Source organism: Vicia villosa, linkage group LG3, assembly GCF_029867415.1.
Source record: "Vicia villosa cultivar HV-30 ecotype Madison, WI linkage group LG3, Vvil1.0, whole genome shotgun sequence".
Lineage (NCBI taxonomy): Eukaryota > Viridiplantae > Streptophyta > Magnoliopsida > Fabales > Fabaceae > Vicia > Vicia villosa.
Window position 1 is genome coordinate 17,060,600 of NC_081182.1, and position 21,594 is coordinate 17,082,193.

Sequence of the window (21,594 nt, forward strand, 5' to 3'; positions counted from 1 at the left end):
GTTCCGGGTCATTTGCAAGGCCCAAGAAGAAAGGCCAAGTGATACAACGGGGGCAGTAACACGCACATAACATGTATACCATTTCTTCCCTAAAAACTAACGACTTGCCCTCTAGAGTTTTACGTCCAAATCAATCAAATGATTGACCACAATCCACACTTCCTATTGTTAACAGTTTATCATATTTAAGAGGAAAATCACATCATTTCTGAAATAATCAGATTCATTTTCACTCACACAATTCTTCTCATTTCCTTACAATTTTAAGTGTTGTAGTGCTAACCTTGCTGATTTGTCCCTACTCCACTGTAACAAACTTGCTTCCTTGTTTATTGATCAACTATGATTTCATTACGAAACAACTTCACTTTGTTTTAGTTTAAGAGAAATGATATTGTTACAGTAATTTGTAACACTTACACCGTATTTTATACAGTTTGTTTTTTTCTATGTTTTTTCTATGATATTTAATAATAATTTTTTATTTTTTCTTACACAACTAAAGCATGTCTAGGCCTCTAGGGTGTACTTTAGACGGTGTAGAGATACGGTGTTGGAATTTCAGTGTCAAAATAGCAGCCCTCTTAGTTTAAATATGTAACTTGTCCTTATAAAATATACTATTTTTTTAGTTATAGTTCTTGTAATTTCTTTTTGTTGGGTTTTGATCTTTTTAAATAATTTCTAAATTTATCATTTATTTTTGTAAACCAAAATATTATATATATTACAAGGATCAATTTTAACATAAATCAATTTTGCAAACGATAAACACAAAAATAAGAACAAAAAATAAAATAAATAAATAAATTGTAATAACAAAAACTTACATACTCTATAAACAAAGTATATTTACACTTAAATTTTTTTTCCCAATGCAGCAACATCCAGTCATTCTGCAACCGTATATCTTATCTTTCAGTTTATTGGAGAAATTTAATATGGTAATGAATATCATAGAAATTATACAAATAAATAAAGGTCCATGTGTATAAAGTTTCATCACCAAGATTTCTACCAAAAACAAAAATAGAATTGCAGAAAACTTCCAAGCGTATGCAGCACTGTTATTTACTGAAATAAAGCTAGCTTACACACAAGTAACTTTATTCAGAAAGGAAAGATAGCTATGGATATTTTGGATCAGTCCTAACAAAAGTGCTATTTGTGTTTGCATATTGCAATAATATTCTAAAACAGCACACATGTATAACCACAAATTAATCATTCTCTGGTAAATTGCGCATACAGTATTAATAAGCTTATTTGTTATCAAGAATAGAGTAAAAATGGATTATCTACAATAATTTGGCGATTCAATAACTACCGCGTCTAAATCTTTAGCATATTCAATACCATAAAGCAAACGCTTCACGAATTATTATTGAACTCCCAAAATATTTGGTAACTTTAAAACCAACCTAGCCCTCAATCTTTTTCAAAAGAATTGTTATAGCTTCTGTAACTTATGCCAACCCATCTTTACTGTAAGCTCCAGCCGGTGTCGTGCTTGTGCTTATGCTTATCTGGAAAGTTCATAGCATAGATAATGTTAGACTCAGTGATGAACTAGAGAGATTGACTTTGGCATAGAAAATATGAAAACACAATTTAGAACATTATTGTTTAATGGCATCAAGCAGGATATGTCAACATAAATAGTTACCTACTAGTGTGCAAGTGATGCTGCGCGCAATATTCTAACACTGTCATCATTGTCCAAACTGCAGTTGTTGAGAATAACCAAAAACCCTCTTAAGTAGAGGAATAAGGGCAATCAAAGCAATTTGAAGTTGTTCTGAACTATTTAATCGGATGCTTATTTGTCCAGCCCCACGATTGTTCAGATTGCCTCGCGCAACAAGGTTTGTATACCGTCCAATGGGAATTTGTGATTGTAAATTGCACCCAACAGCAAGATCTCCATGCCAATCCATGACGGAGAGCCCGAGTGTCGATAATGAGCGTCCTAGAGGATGATTTTTATCTCTCAACTGGGCCTCCAAACTGCCACCATAAGCAATATCATCACGTCCGGTCATTGCACCACCAGCAATAACCAACTGGAATCGCTTATTAGCAATGAACTTATCTTCAAATTTAATTCCAGCTGACAAGGAATCACCCAAGAGAGTAAATGAGAGACCAGCAGTTCCCTTATTTCTCCTAAAATTACAAAATTTTGTCTCGCTACGTAATGTATAAGCTAAGTCTTTCCCAGCACTCTGCATATCAAAACCTAACGATGTTGCTTTCCCTTCTCCATGCTTAACTGAAGTTGCCATTTCCATCTGAACACTAGCATCCTTTTTATCCTTGGTAACCTGACCACTAAAAGAGAAGGGTATCTTGTCTTTAAGAACAAACAGTCTTTCTGCATTTAAGCCTTCATAACCTACATCATGATCCCATCCATGAGTTTCTAGGACAGGTCTTACAAGCCACTGGTTGGATGAATCAAGAAAACGATACCGGTGAGTGGGAGTCTCAGAATCAAAGGAAGCTGGCAAGGACATATCTGGCATGGGAACAGGAACAGAAGCTGCACCACCACTTTCTTCCTCCAAATTTTCATCATAATCATTTGGCAGGTCTTTCGCTGATTTGGCCATTTCCTTCATCATCTTCCGTTGCTTTTTTTCATACTTCAATTGTTTCTTCATAAAGAGTTTTTCTCGGTAGTCAACCTCGTCCAGATATGCATTTTTCTGAGCTCTAGAAAGGTTTCTGATCTGGGCTTTCGTCAAAGGTTTAAATGGTGGCAAGTCATCAGGATCTGTTTCATCATCAGAATCTGAAGGTTCATCAAGATCGTCGAGATTGTCCTCATCACTAAATTGCTCCTCAGGCAACTTTAATTGCGGTCTTGACTGCAGTAGGGAAGACAGAAGAAACGGTAATGGTTGCATTCTTGCACGAGCCATGTAAGGTTTTTCAGGTGTACTGTCTTGTAACTTAAGAAGAGCATTTGCTTCAGCCAGGATTTTCGACGCAAAAGATAAGAGCAACAGATGAGGTTTCCAAACCTGGCCATTAGGCAACACTCTTTGGCCGGCCGTATTAATTCTGCATGCAGAGTGGTTCTCCACCAATGATATAGGATTCATGAGACGCATATCACCAGCTGCCTGTCGAATGGCTTGCTGCACAATATGAGAGCGCTGTGTGACAAACATGTCATAAGTGGAAGGAGTGCCATTAGGGCCTTCCGGTGGGGCAGAAGCGGCATGAGTTAAACCCACGATAGCATTGAACCATATGGATGGTCCAAAAACGTCGGTAATTGTGCGTAAGAGCGGCATATCACTAAGGTCTCGGCTCTGCATATCTAACCTATCAAGATACAGCACAATATCGGGTGGAGATTTCTTAATAAAACGCTTGACAGAGAGGAGGATCTTCTCATTATATCGCTGGTCTGACCAAGAAGGTAGAAGTCCTGGTGTATCAATGACCCGCACTTTAATACCCTGTACTGTTCCTACGACATCCTGAACCTTTTTTGTTCCTGAATGAAAAGCATTAGTATTAAATTTAACCTCGTCAAAGATAGAATTGATAGTTGCACTTTTCCCAACTCCTGTCTTTCCGAGAACCATTATTGTACAAGAGAAATCAAGTGGTTCTTGACCAACTGATTCAAGCTGCTCGGCCATTGCACTTGCACGATCAAAGCTAAAAGCGCCAACACGGCCCCCATTCCTCCCTCTGAGTTGTTCAGCCAGTCCTAATCTATATAGAACTTGTGCTACAACAACATTGTGGGGTGTCTGCCCAAGCCTATTAGCTAACCTCAAAAACTTCACCCTAATCATTTGAAGTTTTTCTCGAGTCTCGTCATATTCCTCAGCCTCCGCAACTGAGGAGTCTTCCATTTTTCGGGACTGTGTATTAGATACCGTATAGTTCACCCGCGGCTCCTGCACCACCCGGGCAGCAGGTTCCAATAACGGAGCTGCAGACCCAAGGCCAGCAGGACGAACAAGAGGGGTGCTAGCCGCAACAGATTTTCCAGATGAGGAAACAGGCTCACGTATCTGTTCTTCAGCAATCTGATTGGTTTCCTTGTTCTCTGCATTATTCTCTGGTTTCTTTTTAGGTTCTTCAACAGAAGATAAGTTTTCATAATTTCCTTGGTTTTCTTCATTAGAGATCTTAGACGGGTAATCCTTGATACTTTGTTCGTCAATTCCAGACGCAGTAGACTGAACTATCTTATTGACAAAGGGATTTTCTGATAGACCAGCAGTTTCAATCACTGTTCTCTTCTCCACAGCCGGAGCAGATCCTCCTGCTTCACCAGCTGTTTCCTGATGCTCTGAATCTATTTCACCGTTAGAGTCCTTATCTTCATCATTCCTATAATCTTTGCATTCAATACTCTGACAATCAGATATTCCAATTTCTTCGCCATTTCTATCCTCACGGACTACATCAGTGCCAAGGGTTTCATCCTCCATTTCAGTAACTGTTTTATCAAGAGGCTCTAAACCCCCGTGAGCTGGATGTATGTGCACTTTATCATCTTGAATTTCACTATAAGGTCCACCCGATGCATTACATTGTTCCTCTATTATTTTATCATCTCTGAGTTCTGTATTCAACCCACCCTCTTTCAAATCCTCGGCATCAGCACCACCCTGGTTTCTTATTTCCTCGTCGAATCCAGAATATGTATGAAACCCATCGACATCATAATCCACCTTGTCCGTGCTCCCATTTTCAAAAAGCACACCACCATTTTGTTTGGGAGTCACGTATTCAAGATCCTCATTTTCAAACCTCTCACTCGACAAACCAGAGTGCCCATTCACCAAGTCATTAGCACCCTCATCAACAATCACTTCAACTTCCTCTTCATCCTCCGACACTTCGACACCCCCATCAGAAACCCCAATTGCCTCTAGAAAACTATCAAGTTCTTCCGCATCATAATCATCATCATGAATTCCTTCAACGGAATCCGAAGGCAATACACTAACAGTAGAACCAACAGCATCCCCCTGATCATATAAACCCTTTTCCTCCTCGAAAACCTCCACTCCTTCAAAACTCTTCAACTCACAAGACCCTCCTATACTCTCATTGGACACCCCAACATCAACCCTCTTCCTCTCCCCTTCATCATACCCACCACCATTATCCATCACAAATCTCCAAGTCGTTACAAAATCCTAAATTTAAGCGATTATCTATTAGGGTTTATATGATGAAGAGAGGAAAAAAAACTGAACTTTAAAAAGAACTTAGAATCAAATTCATATAACAAAAACAATAACAAGAATTCAAACCTGTTTATGACCAGAAGAACAACGAACGAATTGAAGAGTATAACTGTTTCTGTCTCTGTATGTGTCTCTGTTTTACTTCGTTTGTGTTCTTGAGCAAGTGAATTTAGGATAAGGGGTAAGAAAGATCAACGGATAGGGATGAATCAAGAGATTAGATCAACGGTGGAAAATGTTGCATAGACATCATCGACTATAGAGTGTTGAATTTTGAATATAGAAAAAAGTGTTGGGATTTTTGATTTGAGTGCAAGTTGATTGGAGAATAAATAATTGCCCCGCCCAAATATCAATTATTTAATTCACAGTTAGTAAGTTCTTGGAATTTAATAGGTGGAGTGTTCCCCATGACAATTTCTAATAATTGCAATCATACCCTTAATAATTCTACATCTAAATTCAACCAAATGCATAGAATCATATAAGTATGGTCAATTGTCAAGTTTGGCTCATCACCTTAATAAAACGGACTCACAATGCACTTTACTTGATTCTATAAACTCAATTCAATTGATGAATTTTCTATAAATAAATAAAAATTGAAATGCACTTTACTTGATTCTATAAACTCAATTCAATTGATGAATTTTCTATAAAAAAAAAAAATTGAAATGCACTTTACTTTGATTCTATTTGTTTATGAGAGTATTTATTTTTGAATGTATTTTTTTTTAATATTATAGCTGATCATTCGTAAATTTGTTTTTCGATTCGTAGAGATTGATATGTTTATATTGTTACAAGGTGTATTTATTAAAATTTGAGTCGATAATGAATTGCATCATATATGAGAAATGATGTGTATAACTTATACTATTTTGCAAGTGTTATCGCGCATATGTTATACTATTTTTTAGTGGAAATAATTTAAAAATCATTCTTTAAGACGATGTTAACTTCAATTTTTAAAGGAAGTCAATTAGATGATGCTACTAGATAATTTGACCTTTTGATTGGAATAAAGTTTTTTTTTTTATGAGACAAAATGATCATCTCACAAAGTGAATCCTTGTTCCTTCAACCACATATAATGGTGTTACATGAAGTGAAACTTAGTTCTTTTGCTTTAAGGTAAATGCACACAAATAGAATTTTGTTCATTAAATTAGAGATGCTAGATTAAGTGGAGTTTTAATCTTTCGAATAGATAAAACAGTTTCAGATGGAACACCAAATTCTGTAACATGACTTTGGTTTATTTCACTATTAAAAATAACTTTCTACACATGAAACTCACGTTAGTGAATAAAATTGTTATCATCAAAATTAAAATTAGATATTCTTATTCTTTTTATGATTTGCTTTAGAATAAAGAAGATTATACGTTTATAAAATGTTTGTTGATTTATTATTTTGATTTTTTTTTAATTGGTTTGTCATATTCTCACAACTTAATTTTTTTCTCTAACATTTAACAAAAAAAAATATCAATTTGGCTAAAAGAACAGTTTTTAAGGGACTAAGACGTGACATTTATTAAATAGTAAGAGACTAAAATAAAACCTTCAATTAAGTTAAGGGATCTTGTGTCTAACATAGCCTAAAAAAAATGTTTAATTTCTTGCGTTTTTCTAGAGTCCCACTTTCATCATAATCTTCTTCAAAATTTCTCTTCAATGTCAAAGGTTTTTTTAGCGGTGCTTCTATGTCAAATAACCAAGTTTTGAAATAGTTGAATATGTAATTAGAAGAAACAAGAGGATGACGTGTTTTTGCCAATAGAAATGTGTTATTCGCACTAGGACGAATATTAACAGTTTGAAACTTTGGGAAAAAGTTTTGGAGTTGTAGAAATTACACAAAAATCACATGGAAAAGGATTGTAACTTTTTCAAGTGGTTAGATGATGAAATTATGATGAAATGGATCTGAAGATTAAAAGACAAAAGAAGAAAAAAAATTAAATTGAAGAATGAGGTTGTCTACACAAAAAAGTTGATTGAAAATGCCAATGGTGGTTGAGAATTTTATTTTAAGGGTGAAAATAGTGATTTTAACCATGCATTTTAAATAGGGTTAGTTTAAAAAAGCTATGTTGGTATAATGTCATGAGAAAATTTTGTAAAAGCTGTGATGGTTTATTGTCATGAGCAAATTATGTAAAAGTTATGTTGGTTTAATGAAACTCGGTTATAATGTTGATTTAATCCGTTATAACTCTGCTACAAGTCTCATTTATAAAGCCTAAAGATTGTTAAAATCAATGTTTTAAAAACCGAATCAGAGAAAGAACCGTTAAAACATACGGGTCATGGTTCAATCGGTACAACCGGTTCAACCGTGATTAAACCGTATATTAAATTTAAACTAAGAAAATAAATAAATATATTATTAAATATCCTAATAAAATAAATTTATATCATAATTTGTAAAATAAAATTCTCAAATAAATACGATACTAATAAACAAATTTAAAAAAAAAAAGAAAGAATGCAATGTAAGACCCAATAACAAATCATAAAATTAGTTAAGGATCAATATTTATATATTTGTCCTAATTTCTTAACTCGAAGCCATAAATTATTCATCAGTATAATTTTTCACATCTCTTTCAAGACCAACATCAGTTATCCCGTGTCCACAAATATTACATTATTTCTTCTCTTTCTATTTATATTGTCTCGTGTCTTTTAATTTTATAATTAATTTTTTAGGTTTAAACAAAGAAATAAAATGAAATAAAACATAAAAAAAAAATTATATTTGATTTTTTTAACCGTATATTTCACCAAAACCGGTCTCAATTTTACTATTTTTTTGGTTTTTTTGCACTTGAAGCAATTTTATAGATCTAACCGTTTATTCATTCAAACCGAACCAGATTAGACAACGATTCAAGATTCAACGGATTTTTAAAACATGTGTTAAAATTCTATTAAAGCTAGTTTATAATGTTTACAATATAAATTGTAAAATTCTGCTATAACTTGATTATAAAACTATGTTATAACTTGTTTACAAAATTCTACTAAAACTAGTTCATAAATTATACAAAAACTCTATTAAAATGTTTCATAAATCATGCTAAAACTCTGTTATATCTTGGTTAATTTGTGTTAAACATAATTTCATGACATGTTATTCAACAAATCAATAAAATTCAACAACATGTTATTCACCAGAATTTCATAACTTTTTGGATTAATAAATTGAGACTTTCGGGTTAACAGAATTTCATATCAATAAAATTGAACATAATTTTATTACTTAACCTTATTCAAATTAAAGGCGTTACACCAGAATTGAACAAAAACTTATTAAAATTCTACCAAAACTGATTTATAATGTCAGATTACATAATACTAACTAGATTGCCACGTATGCATAACTTAATTTTTTTCCCTCAAAATTTAGCTGAAACAACCAATTTAACTAACATAATCTTTTTTGAAGGGATAAATATGAATGTTTATTAGCTAAAAGACTAAATTGAAACTTTAAATTAAGTTAAGAGACCAAAAGATGCATTAAACCTTCTTTTTTCGATTTGCTTCCTAATGAAGAGCTTTAGACATTTATAAAACATTTTTTGACTCGCTAATATGGTTTTTGCCAACAAATGATTTTCCATATCATCACAACTTAACATTTTTCTAAGACATTTAATGGAAATAATCATTTTAACTAACATAATAGATTTTAAGGGACTAAGATGTAACGATTATTAGATGAGAGACTAAAGTGAAACCTTGAATTAAGTTAAGGAACCTTATGACTAATTAAGCCAACATATTTTAATTGGATTAAAGGTGTTTTTACCCTTGTCATTTGGACGAGTTCTAATTTTTTCACTAAAATATTTCTTTTTTTTTTGCAATCTATTACTTTACTATAATACTTTTAGTTAGGAACAAAAGTAGAAATTGAGCCCAAATGACATGTAAAAAATTAGAACTCTTCTAAATAGTATGATCATTATTATTATTTTAAAGAATCTTTATACAATCAGATGCCTGTAAGGGGTGAAATTAAAAAATCTTATATTACAAAAGTGAAATTGCAACAAAAAATTATAGTGAAAAAACAAGAACTCACTTAAATGGCATTGGCTAAAATTATATTTAACCTTTTGAAGATTAAATAGATAAAAAAAAGTATGTGAGACTCCCCCCAAAATTCATGCTAGGGTGTGATGACAATTGTTGATCAATCAGGAATTATTTTTTAATGAATTGGTTGATTTAATAATTCTTGGTTGAGGATTGACTAATGGAAGTTTAACTATTTGAGGTGGAAATTCAACAATTAAAGGTTGAGGTTTAGGTTCAAAGAGATTTAAAGAGTGCATCTATTGAAGGAAAAGTATCAGATGATTAAGAGTTAACGGGTAAGTTGAGATAGTGATTGATCGGAGGTAGCCAATATTTGAGAAAGTGGTATGGGAACATAGAGAAGAGGTATATAAGACGTAGAAGAAAATTAATTTACAATATTTTCACTAATGATATTATAATATGAATAGATGTTCTAGAAAGTTCCTAAATGGTGTGTTTAATTTGTTAAAATGTGAGAGACTGGAATGAACAAAAATATTTATCTAGGGTTTGATTTTAAAAAATAAATGAAGGGAATCACAAATAAAAGAATGAAGCATTAGACAACTATCTATTTTCTTTTACATACTTAAATGAAGGACAAAAAATTGTCTCACGTGCAACTAAATAAAAAATGGTTAAATATGTTTTTGGTCTTCATAAATATTTTTATTTTCATGTTTAGTCCTTCTAAAAATTTCATTCAAAGAATGGTCTTTCCAAAAAATTTCATCCACACAATTGACCTTTAGAGTTAAATGGCTCTAACAGAGTATGACGTGGCAATCCACATTGATCAAATTTTTTCTTTTGGTAAAATGAGTGACATCATGAAAAAAAATAATACAATACCCTAACAATACGAAACTTGAATCATTTTCCCCAACCCTAACCTAATTTTCCCCAATGATGTTTCCTTCATCTTCCCACGTATCCTTCATTTTCTCCATCGCCAGATTTGCATCGCTTCGTCTTGTTTCTGAATCTTTTCAAAGCATTCTTAGAAGACAAACTCAATCAAAGGTGTTTCCATGTCTTATTCTTCTGTAAAATATCAAGCTGAAAAGTTCTATGGGTGTCAGAGTCGTATGGTTTCGTACCAATGGAAGAAGGGACCTAATAAAAAAAGTTATTTTCGAGATGTCCCTTTTGGAGGGAAGCTAATATGTGTAAATTGTTCATATGGGATGAAGAAATTGGAGCAAAATCTGGAAATGAAGATGGAAGCATTATCAACTCAGAGTTGGAAGCTATGTGCTATTTGAAGGAATTGTATGAAAATTCAAGAAAAAAGAACAAGAATTTGAAGAACAAACTGAAAGCAGAGAAATTTTATGAAAATTTAAAAATGTTGTGTTTTGCAATGACTTTTATGTTAAATGTTTATTTTGTTTTGAAATGTAATTGTTGAATATTTTAGAGCTAGATTTACTGTGTTGTTATGTTCAAACTGCAGATACACTAAAGTGTATTGAAATGTTGGTATTGGTAATGAAATGCGTTGAACTGTAATGAAGTGTATTGAAAGTGTATTGGTAATGTTGGCTTAATTTGCATATGACAGTCCAATTTGCATGCACAATTTACACTTGACCATCCATAATTTACAAGCACAATTAACATATGCATAGTACCAATTTGCAAACCACCTCATAACATGATGAGTAAGAACAAAATGACCATTTTTTACGGTGTCCAAAATATTTCAATTCATCCCTCTAATAAAATTTCCACTTTCTCTTTTCAGTAAGCATACTCTTAATCATTGAAAGATGAAGGTTTGTTTAAAGATTAGTCTTTAAACAAGAGCTTGACTCTGATATATATATATATATATATATATATATATATATATATATATATATATATATATATATATATATATATATATATATATATATATAATAAAGTGACTTCAAACACAATTAAAATGTATTTATCAAATAATTTATTTCATTCGATACATAAAAATTGTACTATTTAATATATTTTATGCTTCAAGCCTATTATTACTATTTTAAATATTTTAAATATAAGTAATTATATAAAATGAAAAGGGTCGTGCTAATTAGGGGTGCAGTTACCGTGCATAGATAAAAATCTATGCACCAAGCATAGATTATTATAGACCATTGGATTATTGGATCAAATTCTAGACATTAATTGTTGTTACTTAATACTCAATACTCAATACTCACCACTCAATACTCAATACTCAATACTGAATTAAAAACATGATCCAATAGCTTATGTAGGCTTATGCATGGTGCATAAGTAAAATCCTTATGCATATTAGCCATATTCTTTAAGAATTTTAAATAAAGAACTTTTTTTTAATAAAAAATTAATTATATTAATTTACAAAAATTGAATACACGTATTTTAAAAATAAAAAATTTATTTTTTTAAACACTTAAAGAGAAGACTGTTAACATTTCCTAAATGAAAATGGTAAGTATTCCATAAACATGATTTGTACATAGCAAGATTACACAATTTAGTAATAAACAAATAGAATTAAAGCATTCTAATTTATATCAATTTACATGATCTTATGTTAATTTTTTTCAAAAGAAGAAAAAGAGAGACGAATATTAGAAAAATAAAAAACATGAGGAATAAAGTTGAGAAAAATGTAGAAAAAAAGGAAAAGAAAAAGTTGGTACTCATATCTTCAAAATAAATAATAATTAATAAATTTAAAATCAAAATTATAATTCATTAACAATAATATTGATTTTTTTTTATATAATGGAGGGCCTAGGCCCGAAAAAAGAAACAACTACAACGGATCAACAAAAAGACTGCTAATCCCTAACGAATTCGCTGCTAAGAGCGGCCACAGAAACTCAGGAGCATCAATATGAACACAATTGGACTTGTCGAAACAGCCCTTATTTATTTTAATTAAATGGAAAAATATTTTACATATTATATGCTCCTAGATTCAAGATAGTTCATATTTTCATACAGAAAATATATCATATGCAAAAAGGTTACCAATGAATATTTATTTTTTTAGTGATTATTACACATTTTTAAATGGAAGAGTATTTTAAATATTATATGCTCTTTTAAAATCAAGATATCTCACATTTTTATAGAGGAAATGCTAGCCAATAGATGGTTGTTCTTATTTGTGCTTTTGACCCATCATCTTATTTTCTTTTATTCAATAAATTGCATTTATTAAAAAAAAACACAATTTCTAATTAAAATAGATTAGTAATTGATTGCCTGTTTTTAATTAGATTTCAAATTAATCAATCCAAAATTTTAACTTCAATTTTATTTTTTTGACAAAATTTTTAACTTCAATTGAATTATTAAAGTAACTCACATCTGATGGTCAAGCTTTATTTTAAACTTTAATTCAATTATTAAAACAACTCATACATCTAATTTGAAATAGTAATTAAATATAAAAATCAGAGGTATAAAAAGATGTGCATATAAATGAACAATTAAAAATAGTGAATCCAGAATTCAAACAAAAATTCTTGAGTCTCTTAGATTGACTCTAGTCTTCCATGTACAAGTTTTAACAACAATCATCCAATCTCTTGTAAAAACAAAACTACAAAGAAAAAAGAGAAAACTATTCAACATTCACACAATGATTCCTAAAATTCATACTTCGTTTGGTGTTGTGTTGTATCCTCCTTATATAGACCACTGATTTCGTGTCTCTCCAGTTTATACTTAAAGCTCTCTGTAACAACTTTTCTCGCATCTTCGTTTGGTGTTGTACCTCCTTATATAGACCACTGATTTCGTGTCTCTCCAGTTTATACTTAAAGCTCTCTGTAACAACTTTTCTCGCATCTCTCCAGTTTATACTTAAGCTCTCTGTAACAACTTTTCAAAGAGGTAGTTCAACTCTTTAAGTGAGAGAATGTCATGGGTTTGTAATGGTAACTGCACTATAGTATGAGACTTATTTCGACATTGCACTCGTTGGAATTGGATGATGATTCAATAACCTTTTAACTTTAAAATGATACCAAAATCAGCCCAATTTAAATATTTGTAGCTCAAGCAATGGCCTAGCCTGCACAAGACAAAAAGGTCAGGTGAGAAATAAATCCAAAACTCAGCATCTGCATGTTTTTCATCTAGTCTTGTCTTGGTAGCTATTTCTCTTCATATTACATACAATACATACAACAAAGACATGTGGTGATTCCTATGAAAGTAATGATTTTATGAATATATAAACATTTCAAGAAACAAATATAAATGTAATTAGAAAACAAATCTTTAACAAACTAAATATGAAAAATATAGGTTATCAAAATCCAAGGCTGGCCAAACATATACATCAATATCATGGACCATTTGTTATGATTTGCCAATTTGCTTCAAAAGCCATTATTAAAAAAACATTACATTAAAGTCCGTTTAATTTGTGAAAACATTTTCTGTTATTATTTTTTTGAATGACTTAATTTTAACTTGCTAAAGAGAAGATGTGAAACTATTGAAATAAACTATTGGAGAGAAAAGAAAATGCTAGTTAGTGATGATGCATTTTCAGAAATAATGAAAACAATATTTTGAAATTTTCATTATTTCTAAAAATTGCAGACAATTACTCACTTTAAGAATAAATTTAACACAAAATTTGAAGAAAAAAATATTTTCATAAAAGTAAATGAAATCTTAGTGTGTAGAAAAGTAAAGGCACCACAACAGAAAATTCCGGTTGCGGGAGAAGAAGTTAAGTGTGCTTGTATCTGAGCCACAGGGAAGATAAATCCCAGAAGATGGAAAGATTTGAAATTGTCCAAATGAAACATTTGTTTCTTTATCAAATCAATTTTGCAACTCTACTGAAAGACTCTAAAACAAAAATGGAACATGTAATTTGATCATCTTACTTTTTGTTTGTTAGAATGGAAGAAATAAATCCTAATTTTTACTAAACTAGGACTAGAATTTGCAAATCATATCAATTATTTATTGAACTTATCTATTAGATATGAGATTAATAGTTATGCATTGAAAGTATAAAATCTTTTTACACATGCATCCAATCAAATCACGTCATGTAGATATTTATAAATATATTCTACAAACTAATCTATAAAAATGATAATTTCATATGATTTGAATAGATGTACAGTGTAAAACAGTTTTACACTGCAAGTGCATAGCTATATGCTACTATAAATAGAGGTGAGTTGTTGACAAATTTGGACACATGAAGAATCACAAATTCCATCTGGTATCTAGAAGTTGGTTTGATCCTCCTTGAACTGTCGGCCTAATGATGGGTTTCTTGGTTGCCTGCATTGGTCTTGGTCTTATGAACTGGTTCTGCAATTGTCGTCTGGTTTTGACTTTTGCGCACGAGTACATAGGTTCTTGTTCAAACTACTCTTGTTTATCGGTTTTTTATGCATTTTCTCTCTCCTTTGATTGATCATGGGTTCTTTGTTTTTTTTGGGTGGATTTAATGTCAGCACTATTTTGGTATCTGGATCTCTCAGTAGAGGTGTGTTCCACACCTTGTTTTCCCTTATTAGTTCATGAAAGTTCATTGTGGCTCTAATTCTAGTTGGTTTTATTTTCTCTTTTAAGGTGTATGTGTGTAACAAGTTTAAAACTGAATAAGCTTTATCTTGAGGTGGGGTGTTAGAATGAAAGAGTCAAATCCTTATACTTATTACTTAGGATTTTAGGATTACAACTTATTATCACGATTAGAATTAGCAAATTATATCAATCAATACTTATTGTGTGTATCAGTTTATGTGTGTGTGTGTGTGTAAACAGATAATCTAATACAAATAATATGTTAATCAGCATCTGACATCCGTGAGACCGTGACAAATAGACCAACTGATAAAACCATAGAATAAAATTCTGTGTAAAAATTGAAAGGCCGCGAGTTTTAAAGGGCATTATTTTTAAGAACATAAATAATATGGAGAGAGGAAATAATTCCAATGCATTTGCTGACTGTAATATATCTGGCATTCGTTACAAGCACAAATATGTGTGAGAACATAAGATTAAGTCTGTTCTGAAATTTTATTATCATGCCATACATGCGACAAGTCTACAACAAAATATACTTCTGAAATAGACGGGAAAAAAAGAGGCAATTAAGTTATATTGCAAAAGCAACTTTAACTATATGAACCTCGCAAAAGAAAGAGTTCATGTCATGAATCGTTGCATTACTCTCATGCATTTAAAGAATGAAAAGCTCAAAAGAGTTACATTACCTGAATAAAAGTAAAAGATTATGCCTATATAGGATGTTCGGCAAAAAATCCAAAATTGACTTGTTATGGGCACACCGAATCTAATGCTTGGTGAAAATTGTTCCTGGAATATACTAGGAAAGAGGGGGAAAATAATCAATTTTAACTAAAAAAGAGCAAATTGAGGAAAGAACACACTTAAGATGGAAAATCAGAAGAGAAATCTCTAAGAAACAAACCACGAAGGCGCGAACTGTAATGTGCGGAGAACCAAAAAATAGATACTAAGGGTATGTTTAGAGGACTTATTTTTCTTTTGTATACTAAGGAAGTTGTAAAATGTGTCTAAACATAAATTAAATGCGAGTGGAGTGTTATATAATTATCTATCATGTTCTTCTTTCCGTTTTATTAAAACCTCAAATATATACTAAAAGATAGAGTTAGCCATCCAAAATCATCAACCCAAACACATACCCTAAGGTACAAAAAAAATCTGACCACAGGATAACAAAAATTAACTTCGAAGAGAGTGCTTCTGACAATATGCAAGGAAAAAGACAACACTGTCAATTTAAAAATCCATAAGCATATATATGTCATATATGAGGAAGATATAGGTAAAAAAGGTGCATTACTTGGAGTCCTGCAGCATAATGTAAAGAATACCAAAAGATACTATCTAACAAGGGAGACTAGAATGGCTCTGGTCAAGTAATAGAACATTTTTGGTATAGAAAACACGAAAACAAAATTTAGCATTATTCTTGTTTCAAAGCTTCTGGCAAGAGATGTTATCTTAAATTAATTACCTATTACTCTGCAGGTGTTGCAGCTCCCGTGATTTAACACCGCCATCATTGTCCAAACTCCAATTGCTGAGAATAACCAACAATCTTCTTAAGTAGAGGGATGAGACCAATCAAAGCAATTTGAAGCTGTTCTGAACTATTTAATCGAATGCTTATCTGTCCAGCCCCACGATTGTTCAAATTGCCTCGCGCAACAAGGTTTGTATACCGTCCAATGGGAATTTGTGATTGTAAATTGCATCCAACAGCAAGATCTCCATGCCAATCCATAACGGAAAGCCCAAGCGTTGATAAAGAGCGTCCTAGAGGGTAATTTTTATCTCTCAAGCGGGCCTCCAAACTGCCACCATAGGCAACATCATCACGCCCTGTCATTGCACCGCCAGCAATAACAACCTCAAATTGCTTATTAGCAATCAACTTGTCTTCGACTTTAACTCCAGCTGACAATGCATCACCCAAGAGAGTAAATGAGAGACCCGCAGTTGCTTTATTTCTCCTAAAATTACAAAATTTTGTCTCACTACGTAATGTGTAAGCTAAGTCTTTTCCAACCGTCTGCATATCAAAACCTAACGAAGTTGCTTTCCCTTCTCCATACTTAGCTGAACTGGCTATTTCCATCTGAACATTAGCATCCCTTTTATCCTTGGTAACTTGACCACTAAAAGACAAGGGTAACTTGTTTTTAACAACAAACAATCTTTCTACATTTAAGCCTTCATAACCCACATCATGATCCCAACCATGAGTTTCTAGGACAGGTCTTACAAGCCACTGGTTGGATGAATCAAGAAAACGATACCGGTGAGTGGGAGTCTCAGAATCAAAGGAAGCCGGCAAGGACATATCTGGCATGGGAACAGGAACAGAAGCTGCACCACCACTTTCTTCCTCAGCGTTTTCACTATAATCACTTGGCAGATCTTTTAACGATTCTTCCATTTTCTTCATTATCTTTCGTTGCTTTTTCTCATCCTTTAGTTGTTTCTTCATAAAAAGCTTTTCTCGGTACTCAATTTCATCCAGATATGCTTTCTTCTGAGCTCTAGAAAGGTTTCTGATCTGGGCCTTTGTCAAAGGTTTAAATGGCGGTAAGTCATCAGGGTCTGTTTCATCACCAGAATCTGATGGCTCATCAAGAACGTCATCGAGACTGTCCTCCTCACTGAATTGCTCCTCAGGCAACTTTAATTGCGGTCTTGACTGCAAAAGGGATGATAGAAGATATGGTAATGGGAGCCCTCTCGTGCGAGCTGTGTAATGCTTTTCCGGCGGACTCTCTTGTAACTTAAGAAGAGCATTTGCTTCAGCCAGAACTTTTGACGCAAATGATAAGAGTAACAGATGTGGTTTCCAAACCAGACCATTAGGCAACACTCTTTGGCCGGATGTATCGATTCTGCATGCAGAGTGGTTCTCCACCAAAGATACAGGATTCATGAGGCGCATATCACCAGCTGCTTGACGAATAGCTTGCTGCACAACATGAGAGCGCTGTGTGACAAACATGTCATAACTGGAAGGAGTGCCATTAGGGCCATCAGGTGGTGCAGATGCTGCATGAGTCAAACCCACGATAGCATTGAACCATATGGATGGTCCAAAAATGTCAGTAATCGTGCGTAAGAGCGGCATATCACTAAAATCCCGGCTCGGTGTATCTATTCTATCAAGATACAGCACAATATCAGGTGGTGATTTCTTAATAAAGCGCTTGACAGAGTGCAAGATCTTCTCATTATGTCGCTGGTCTGACCAAGAAGGTAGAAGTCCTGGTGTATCAATGACTCGGACTTTAGTGCCCTGTACTGTTCCCACAACATCCTGAACCTTTTTTGTTCCCATATTAAAAGCATCAGTATTAAATTTAACTTCATCAAAGATAGAATTGATAGTTGCACTTTTTCCAACTCCTGTCTTTCCAATAATCATTATTGTACAAGAGAAATCAAGTGGTTCTTGACCCGCTGATTCGAGTTGCTCGGCCATTGCACTTGCACGATCAAAGCTAAAAGCGCCAACACGGCCCCCATTCCTCCCTCTGAGCTGTTCAGCCAGTCCTAATCTATACAAAACTTGTGCTACAACAACATTATGGGGAGTCTGCCCGAACCTACTAGCTAGCCGCAAAAACTTCACCCTAATCATTTGAAGTTTTTCTCGAGTCTCGTCATACTCCTCAGCCTCCACAGTTGAGGAGTCTTCCATTTTTTGGGACTGTGTATTAGATACATTATGATTCGCACGCGACTGCTGCACTACTCGGGGAGCAGGTTTCAATAATGGAGCTGCAGATCCAAGGCCAGCAGGATGAACAAGAGGGGTGCTAGTAGCAACAGACTTTCCAGATGAGGAAACAAACTCACTATTCTGTTCTTCGGTGATCTGGGTCATTTGTTTCTCTTTTGTATTATTCTCAAGTATCTTTTTAGGTTCCCCAACAACAGATGAGTTTTCATTATTTCCTTGACTTTCTCCATTAGAAATCTTAGACCGGTAAACATTCATGTTTTCTTCTTCTGAATTAGTTGGAGTAGTCTGCACAGCCAGCATCTCAGTAGCCAAAGAATTTTCTGATAGGGATGGGATTCCAGCAGTTTCAATCACTTTCCTTTCATCTACGACCGGAGAAAAAACTCCTGTTTCACCAATTGTTTCCAGATGCTCTGAACTTGATCCAACATCATCATCCTTAGTTTCATCATTACCATAATCTTTGCATTCAGTCTTCTGAATATCAGATATTCCCATTTCTTTTCCATTCATATCCCCGTGGCTAATATCAGTGCCAATTATCTCATCATCCATTTCTATAAACACTTCACCATTAGGTTCTAAATCCATGTTAGCTGAATGTTTGTGTGCATTATCATATGAATCATTTTGAATTTCACCATAAGTATCACCGGAAGCATTACACTGTTCCTCTATTTTTTCATCCCGGAGATTGGGATCCAAGCCACCATCTTTCAAATACCCAGCATCAGCACCCTGGTTTCTCATATCCTCATCAGATCCAGATTCTGTACGAAACTCAGTAACATCATAATCCATTTTGTCTGTGCTCCCATTTACAAAAAGCATACCACCATTTTGTTTAGGAGTCATGAATTCAAGATCCTCATTTTCATCCTTCCCACTCAACAAACCAGAGTTTCCTTTCACCAAGCCTCTAGCCTCCTGAAAAACCACGCTCCCATCAGTGTCTAAATCAGTTACTTCCTTTCCACCACTAAAATCACTACTACTTTCCAAACACCGATCCTCAAGCACATCCCGATCAGCAACCACTTCAACTTCCTTTTCATCCTTCAAAACTCCAACGCTCGCATCAGCAACCTCAACTGCCTCATGAAAGTTATCAAGTTCATCCGTGTTATCACGAATTTCATCAACCAATGCACTAACAGTATCAGCAACATCACCTTCACCAATATTAGCATCAACCTGATCATTGAAATGTTTAACCGGATCTATAGCCTCCTCAAAAACCTCGTCTCCTTCCGAATTCTTCAACTCATTATACCTCCCAACACTCTCTTCATACACCCCAACGTCCAACATCTTCTTTTCTCCCTCAATATCCATCACAAATCTCTAACTCCTTATAAAACCCTAAATTAGCCACACACACACAAAAATTCAGAAATACTAATACCTTATGCAACATAGAAATCAAATCAATCAAATCAAATAAACTGAAATTAAAATGAAGTTAGAATCAAATTAAATTAAATTAAATTAATACAGTAAATTAACAACAATAGGAAAAATGCGAACCTGTTAATGCGCAGAATAACAGAGAAGAAGGGATGAATTATGATTCAGTTGAAGATCAACGGATAGGGATGATTTTGGAGTTTAGATCGAAGGTAGAAAATGGAGCATAAACATGATCGAGAAAAAATGGCGCAAAAAAGAAGATTAATAATTAATTGCAGTAATTTGGGGGCGTGAAAGAGGTTGGTTATGTTTCACGTGTGTTATGTGATGTGATTTTGAAGTTTGATTTTTCTCATTTCATCTTGATCACGGACGTTTACCTAATCATTTTGTTTGGTTAACGATGAAAGTGAATGGAAGTAAAATTGAAAGAAAGAGATTGGGGTGCTTTTATTTGTTTGATACAAGATAGAAAGTGGAAGGAAATAACTATAGTACACATTTTTTTTCATCTCTTATTTTATTTCAATGAATAAAGAAAGACAGATTATTATACTTTCTAAAATGACCTAAATACCTTCAATATAAATATAAATGTGATATTATAAGATATAAAATGAAAATAAAGAGATCTCAATATTTTTTATTGAGAAAATGAGTGATGGAATTTTACACTGTCAATCAATCACTGTCATGTCCTCATGTATCTTATCAAGTCACTGTTATTTTTAAATTACTGAGATGATATGGCAGAACAATATATTCTTATTAGATGACAGTATAAAGTTTTTTACACTGTCAGTGCATATTTATTAAACTCTTTCTTATTTGTTTACGTATGTTTACCTAATCATTTATTTTGTTAACGATGAAATAAAAGTAAATGGAAATAAAAAAGAAAAGAAAAAGATCGGGATATTTCTTATTTGTTTCACACAATACATGATAGAAAGTGAAAGGAAGTAACACCAATACACATTTTTTTTGTCTCTTATTTCAATAAATAAAGAAAGACAAATTATTATATTTTTTAAAAATTACCTAAATACCTTTAAATAAAGACAATAATGATGTGATATATAGCATGAACAAAACATATCAATTTATTGATTATAGAAGATGAATTACAACTTATACTTGTAGTTGAAAGAGAGTGTACACATTATAACCTAGGCGTACGAGCATAGGATTAAAGTCTCCAACTGACTCTAATTAGCAACTAATTATTTATTTATATATGAAAAGCTTGCATAACAAGTTAGTTAATGAAGTAACTAACTTATAACTACTTTGTTATCTCACTATGTGATGTCCTTCCACAAGTTGGAGGATACATGTTGATTATCCCAAAATTGAATAAAAGAAGATGAAATGGATGAGGAAGACGTGGTTTAGTGAATAACTCATCAATTTGTTCTTTGAAAGATACGAGCATCAATTTGAGTAAACCATCTTGAAGCTTCTCTCGCAGAAGATGACAATTAATTTCCAAGTGTTTTGTACGTTCATAGAACACAAGATTGACTGCAATATGAATAGCATTGAGGTTATCATAATGGAGGAGATGTAGTTTTGATAGTGG

General features: G+C 33.0%; 2 protein-coding genes across 5 annotated transcripts; both read right to left on the minus strand.

Annotated features, from left to right (window-relative positions):
* Positions 1-828: 828 nt before the first annotated feature.
* LOC131660466 (translocase of chloroplast 120, chloroplastic-like) lies at positions 829-5,539 on the minus strand. 2 transcript variants are annotated; one of them, XM_058929708.1, is made up of 3 exons: positions 5,292-5,539; positions 1,671-5,174; positions 829-1,526 (listed from the first exon to the last, which is right to left on the minus strand). In XM_058929708.1, exon 2 carries the CDS (start codon positions 5,145-5,147, stop codon positions 1,713-1,715), a length of 3,435 nt encoding a protein of 1,144 aa, XP_058785691.1. In that variant the 5' UTR covers positions 5,148-5,174; positions 5,292-5,539; the 3' UTR covers positions 829-1,526; positions 1,671-1,712. The 2 variants fall into 2 exon arrangements, with proteins under 2 accessions (XP_058785691.1, XP_058785690.1); XM_058929707.1 differs by having other exon boundaries at positions 830-1,526; positions 1,667-5,174.
* A 7,268-nt stretch (positions 5,540-12,807) lies between these two features.
* Positions 12,808-20,355, minus strand: LOC131660467 (translocase of chloroplast 120, chloroplastic-like). 3 transcript variants are annotated; one of them, XR_009300897.1, is made up of 4 exons: positions 20,130-20,355; positions 16,347-19,964; positions 15,556-15,658; positions 12,808-13,373 (listed from the first exon to the last, which is right to left on the minus strand). XR_009300897.1 is itself a non-coding variant. In XM_058929709.1 (3 exons), exon 2 carries the CDS (start codon positions 19,935-19,937, stop codon positions 16,392-16,394), a length of 3,546 nt encoding a protein of 1,181 aa, XP_058785692.1. In that variant the 5' UTR covers positions 19,938-19,964; positions 20,130-20,355; the 3' UTR covers positions 12,808-13,373; positions 16,347-16,391. The 3 variants fall into 3 exon arrangements, 1 of the variants encoding a protein (XP_058785692.1); XR_009300896.1 differs by having other exon boundaries at positions 15,556-15,668; XM_058929709.1 differs by lacking the exon at positions 15,556-15,658.
* Positions 20,356-21,594: the final 1,239 nt, after the last annotated feature.

Coding starts and splice junctions, on each gene's coding strand:
- LOC131660466 (XM_058929708.1), bottom strand. CDS start 5,147: ATGGATAATGGTGGTGGGTATGATGAAGGGGAGAGGAAGAGGGTTGAT.
- LOC131660467 (XM_058929709.1), bottom strand. CDS start 19,937: ATGGATATTGAGGGAGAAAAGAAGATGTTGGACGTTGGGGTGTATGAA.